General features: G+C 62.3%; 1 protein-coding gene across 1 annotated transcript in view; it reads right to left on the bottom strand.

The window, feature by feature from the left end:
- Positions 1-6,483, bottom strand: part of ADGRB1 (adhesion G protein-coupled receptor B1) — a 53,184-nt gene that overhangs the window by 14,357 nt on the left and 32,344 nt on the right. The window contains exon 17 of the mRNA XM_045286872.1: positions 1,625-1,810. Within this exon, the coding sequence (XP_045142807.1) occupies positions 1,625-1,810 (186 nt within the window). The remainder of the gene's footprint in view (positions 1-1,624; positions 1,811-6,483) is intronic.

Raw genomic sequence — 6,483 nt, forward strand, 5'->3', positions numbered from 1 at the left:
CCATCGCCACCTCTAATACCCCTATTTCACCATCTAATACCCCTATTACTACAACCTCTAATACCCCTATCACCATCATCACCACCTCTAATACCCCTATTACCACCATTGCCACATCTAATACCCCTATCATCACTACCTCTAATACCTCTATCACCATCACCACCACCTCGAATACCCCTGTCACCACCTCCAACACTCCGGCCACCATCACCACTTCCACCACCACCTCTAATACCCCTATCACCACCATCGCCACCTCTAATACCCCTATTACCACCACCTCTAATACCCCTATCGCCATCATCACCACCTCTAATACCCCTATCATCACCACCTCTAATACCCCTATCACCACCATCTCTAATACCCCATCACCACCATCTCTAATACCCCTATCACCACCATCTCTAATACCCCTATCACCACCACCTCTAATACCCCTATCGCCATCATCACCACCTCTAATACCCCTATTACCACCATCTCTAATACCCCATCACCACCATCTCTAATACCCCTATCACCACCATCTCTAATACCCCTATCACCACCATCTCTAATACCCCTATCACCACCATCTCTAATACCCCTATCACCACCATCGCCACCTCTAATACCTTTATCATCACCATCACCACCACCTCTAATACCTCTATCACCACTAACATCACCTCTGATACCTCAATCACCATCACCACCACCTCCACCAACTCTCGCACCTCTATCACCAACACTGTCACCCCTTCCACTCCACCGCACGCCATGTGCCGGTACACAGCTGGGCACCACGGCAGGCATGGGGCTCCCCTGTTCCCTGCTGCTTGGATGGCCCACCCTGGAGCGGCCCTCCTGAGCTGCCGCCGCCCTCTCTCTCGGCCTCAGATGCAGCTGGGAGCGCTGGCGGGGAAGGCACTCATGCTACATTTCTTAGGGTGACATTCTGGTGGCTCTTCCCTCGGGGAGGAGAGAGGGGAGTGAGTGGACGCCTGGACAACAGCTCCTCCCCTGCTGGGCCATCAACCTCCCACCCAACCTCGGGAGTGAGACTCATCAATTCCGATACTGGGCTGACAGGGTGGCCAGGCGTGGTGGAAGCACGTCTGTCCAAGTGCCCTGGGAGTCGAGGCTGGGCCCTAGAGGGAGAGTGTCCTAGCAGGGTGACCTTGGACTTGCCCTGCCCGTGCTAAACTGTGTCCCGGGGGCATGGAGCTAGGGGACCTGCCACACTGCAGCCAGGCTGGGCAGGCTCAGACCCATGCTCTAACTCCCACCCGGTCTGCTCCTCACCAGCTCCTCACAGCTGTCGACACTCCTCCTCCTGCCTGCCCCTGCCCAGGTTCCTCTGGGGATCCTGGAAGGTGAGAGGAGCCCTGGGTGGGCAGCTGCAGTCCCAGGAGAAGGACGCACAGGACTCAGGATGTGCTGAGTGTCCGGCATCAGGGCGTAGATTGGGCACACGTGCTGGCGGGTACACTGCCTTGGGCTCAGCTTCCTAGGCAGTGGGGGGGCCGGGGTCCACCTGTCCCTGTCTACCTTCCTGCGCAAAGTGGCTGGCCCAGGAGCCCTGGGCAGGCATGCGGGGGCTGGGGGTGCTCTGGGCTGGGGTGCAGGCGCCACACACCTCCATACGGAGACGTAGATGATGATGAGCAGGAGCAGGGTGAGCGAGGACACGCCGCAGCCCACGATGAGGGCCACGGACGGCAAGGTGGTCTTCTCCATGCCCTGCGGGGGGTCAAGGTCAAGATCAAGGTCAGGGCCCTGCAGAGCCCAGGCACAGGGGAGGGGGTGGCTTCTCAAGGCTCCTCTGCCACGCCTGGCCCCCCTCCGGGGAGGTTCTGCCGAGGGGTGTCTACCAGCATATCCCAGCTCCAGTCCTGAGGCATCTAATCAGCCCCTCACGTGCCATGCCCCCCCCATTACCCCTCAACATAGCACTCCAACCCTGTGTTCCCCACCCCTGCCCCAGCACGCTCCACCCTGTGTGCCCACCAGCCGCTCCACCCTGGGCTGTAGTCCGACAGTGAGGTCACCTCCCTCCCCTGCTCCAGCCCACCTGTGCACTGCCCAGACCCAGGGCCCCTGCCCGGTCCACCCAGCTGTTCTTGCCCCTGGCGTCCCAAGCACCGAGTCCCTGCTGGCCCGCTGATGTGGGACCCTGGTGACTTCAGCCCTGCCACCCGTCGCTGGTCTTCATCATGTCAGCAACACCCTGCCCAGAACGCACGCAGCCCCCAGGGGACAGCTCCAAGCCCCCTCGCCAGCCAGCAGCTCCAGGATGCAGGGAGAGCCCAGCTACCAACAGGAGGGGCTCTAAAGGCACCCCCACCCAGGCTCGCCTGAGGCCCCACGAACAGCCTTACAGACCCTTGGCCCCATGGGGCAGCTTGGACCGCACGTCTCCAGCTACCTCTCTGACTTGGGGACAATTCCCTCAGACACAGAGGCGCCTGGCCACACTGCGCTGGGCTCCCGTCCACACAGCTGCTGCTGCCCCATCTCCTCCAGGAATCCCTTTCTGGCACCCAGGCCCTCCTGAGAGTGACTATCAACTCCCCGGGGTCTTCTCCCAGGTCACAGTGACCAGTGAGCGCTCTTGCAGGAAGTCCTGCAGTGTGATGCCCTTCCTCAGCCACCCACTGGTCTCCCCATGCCCCACCCCTGCTGCCTAACGGCCCCTTCAGAGCAAGGTGGGATGGTAGACCAAGGACCTGGACCCAACCCCCACCCATCCTGCCCCTAAGCCAAGCTGGCCATGTCCCCATACCCTGTGCCTTGGGCCAAGGCTGAACCCTGTCCACCTATGGAAGCCTGCAGCCTGTCGCCCCCTCCATAGGGGGCCCAGGACTAGCCCATTAAGGGGGCTTCCCAGGAGACGGTGGTCTTGCCTACCATATGAACCAGGAGAGGTGAGCTCAGTGGGGTGGCTGAGCACCCTGGGTGGGGGGAGGTTCTTGGCTCCAGGCAGCCCCTTTGAGGCAGGGAGTCAGCAGGGGCTGGCGGGCTGGACTCTGGAGCCCAGTACTGCACCCCTTCACCAGTTGGGAAACTGAAGCCAGAGTCTGGCAGAGGTCAGAAGGACCACAGCTGGTTTCTAGGGCTCTGGCTACAGCTGGCCATGGACCTGGGTCATGGGTGGCCGGGTAAGTGGTTCATGTCTGCTCCAGGTGGCTGATGCCCAGCCCTGGTGCCATCTGCCCACTCGGTGCTCATTAGGTCTGGCCCCTCCCCACCTGGCTCAGCCCCACTCCAGTGGCCAAGGCCAGTAGAGGGCTGGTGTTGGGGGCCAGGCTACATGGCTAGTTCCTAGACTGTCCCGGGCTTTTGACATGCCTCTCCTTCTGTTGACACTCCTCCTCAACCCTACAGGGGTGGGGTGGGCTCGCACCCATTCTGAGCCAGCTCCTCACCTTCCAGACCATGCCTGCTGGCTGTCTACCTAGCCATCCGTGGTCTCCAAGGCCCAAGCCCGACTGTCTCCCCCCACACCCACTCCACATTCCTGCACCTGCAGTCTAACCAGAAAAGCCTCCATCCGGAAGGGCCAGCTTCATGCCAACAAAGGTTCCTAGCTGTCCACACTCCCAGCACCCACAAGAGAGCATTCTGCTCACAGCCTTGTATATGCTGCGCCTGATTCCTGTCTCAGCCTGGTCCCTGACCCTACTCACACACGGAGCCCTGACCCTGATCACACTCTGAACCCTGATCCTGGTTACTTTCTGAGCCCTGATCCATCACTCTCTGAACCCTGATCCTGGCCACTCTCTAAGCCCTGATCCTGGTTACTCTTTAGCCCTGACCCTGGTCACTCGCTGAGCCCTGACCCTGCTCACACACTGAGCCCTCATTCTGGTTACTCTCTGAGTCCTGATCCTGGTTACTCTCAGAGCCCTGATCCTGGTCACTCTCTGAGCCCTGACCCTGGTCACACTCTGAGCCCTGATCCTGGTCACATTCTGAGCCCTGACCATGGTCACTCTCCGAGCCCTGACCCTGGTCACACTCTGAGCCCTGATCCTGGTCACATTCTGAGCCCTGACCATGGTCACTCTCCGAGCCCTGATCCATCACTCTGTGAGCCCAGCCCCAAAGAACGGGGCACAGGAACAGCAGGTGCTGCCTGTGGCCGCCTTGCTCAGAGCCTGCTGGGCTGGCTCCGGGACTGGCAACACATCACCTGGTTGCAGCCCCCCTTCAGCTCCCCCTCCCAGCCCCCACCCCCCAGCCCAGGCAGGTGTGACTCACAGACTTATCTAACCTTGCTGGGGCCTGGCAGCAGCACATCAACACCTGCCCTGCCTGGTGCCTCCTCTGGTGCGCTTCCCACTCCATCCAGAAGCTCACCCCCACAGCCCCTGTGGGGACGGCCACCTGAGGCCCTTGTCTGGACTCCAGGTCCTTGAGGGCCACTCCACACCCCACGTACCATGCAGCCACCACCTTAGAGACACCCCGCCCCCAGGGTGTTCATACAGTCCCCAGGGGGCCAACGCAGGCAAGGAGCAGGCCTTGTAACCAGTCCTGTCCCCCTCTGGCTTTCAGAGCTGCCGGCTGCACTGGTTTACATATGTCCCTGCTGGGACCTCTCCATCTACTCGCCTCTGGCAGGGACACAGGTAAACTGGTGCAGCCAACACCCAGGCCACCAGTCCTCAGGATGAGCAGGCCCAAGCCTGGCCGGTGGGCCCTGCACCCCACCTTCCCTGCCCCTCCAACTTCCTCCAGAGCTGCTTTCCTCAGTCCCCCCTGGAAAGAGCGGCATCCTTCTTGCAGAGCTTGGTGGGTGAACTCCTATTGCCCCTCAAAACCCTCATCCAGATCACTTCCCTGAGATTCTCTCTGCAAACCGGGCCCCTCCCAGCCTGACTCACCTACACGCCGGTCAGCCGCAGTGGGAGATGAGGGGTGGGGGCAGCTGTGGACAAACAGCCTCAGCTGGTGGCTCCCCTGTCCTCTCCCTCCCAGCCAGGCCTCAACTGAACCATCTGGACCACCATCTGGCTGGCTCCCACAGGGGCAGGGGAGGGGGCCCTAGGGCAGGGTGGTCCTGGTGGGGGCCACACCATCTCTGCTCCCTGCCCTGCTCTGGGCTCCCTTGAGGGGACCACAGGGCTGGTGGTGGTGGGGAGGAAAGACAGGCAGAGCTGACCACCACATTCTTATAGACGAAAGCAGAGTGCCTGCCCTTGGTGCAGGGGTCCCACCATGAGGGGGTGTCCTGTGGTTGCTGAGAGGCCCTGCCCACAGCACCCCCAGCTTCAGGTATCCCGTCCTGCTTCCAAGGACACTCACACAGATAGTCCAGGCTGCCATGGGGTGCCCAACTCCCCCTCACCCGAACCAGAGCCGGAGCCCCTTACAGACCCAGCGTCTCTGCCTGCCTCTCCCCAGAGGAGAGGCCTGTGTGCCCTGCACCAGGCAAAGGTCTGCTCCTTCTGGAGGCTCCCCAGGGCCCTCTCCAGCCACTGGAGATCGAGCACCAGCTCTCCCAGCCACCGGGCCATGACTGAGAACACCGTCGGCAAGGCTCTGGGGACTCAGACAGGCAGGACGCGGCCTGGACCTACCCTCTCAGGGGGGCTGCCTGCAGGGTGCGCAAAGAGCAGAGCTGCCCACTCCCGCCCACCCAGGTGGTCATGACCCAGTCTCTCCCCCTCTAGCCACTTCTGTGGACTCCACAGCAGGGGGTCCTAAAGCTGACCATCACCTCCTGCCTTCTGTGGGCCCTTCCTGGGCCCATGGAGCTGCTCAGCCCTGGACACAGGGGTCCATTACTCCAGTAGGTCAGGCCTTGAGCCCCAGGCAGTGTGCTGCCCACCCCCCTATGCTGTTGCCTTAGAAACCGGCAGCCCCCACAGGAACCACAGCCCAGGAGGAAGGCCCCTGAGATGACAGGACCTTCCCAGGAGGGTGCTCTGGGGCCAGGCTCAGCAGCCTTGGCTACCCTGGGCCTCCAGGGACACAGCCCCCTGCCTGACTAGCCGCCAGTCTGCTAGATGGGAGGAGCTCCGCTACTCTCCGCAGGCCAGTTGCCCAGTGGGGGTGTCATGGGGCAGGTGACAGGAGGTGGCCCTGCATGCTGTCCTCCTCCGGGTCCCAGAGCCCCAGGGCCAGCCACTCTCCAAAGACCCAGGGGCAGGCACTCAGGAGAGCGCGGTTAGCTGGGGTGGCCCGGAAGCCACGAGAGAGCCACTTCGAGGGGTCCCAGGCGGGGCGCCTAACTCCAGCTCAAAGGGTCAGCTCCCCCCACCGGCCCTTTGCGGAGGCCCGGGGCTCGGGCCGTCCCCTCCGAAGCGAGAAGGGTCCTTTGCGCGGCGGGCCGCGCCAGCCTGCTCGGGGCCAGCCTGCGCGGGGCCTGTCCCCGCCGCCCGACCTTGCGCCCTCCTGGCAGAGGTCAGAAGGACCACAGCTGGTTTCCAGGGCTCTGGCTACAGCTGGCCATGGACCTGGGTCATGGGTGGCCGGGTAAGTGGTTCA

This window comes from Echinops telfairi, unplaced genomic scaffold (assembly GCF_000313985.2).
Source record: "Echinops telfairi isolate 266 unplaced genomic scaffold, ASM31398v2 ScPeMD7_1;HRSCAF=3_0, whole genome shotgun sequence".
NCBI lineage: Eukaryota > Metazoa > Chordata > Mammalia > Afrosoricida > Tenrecidae > Echinops > Echinops telfairi.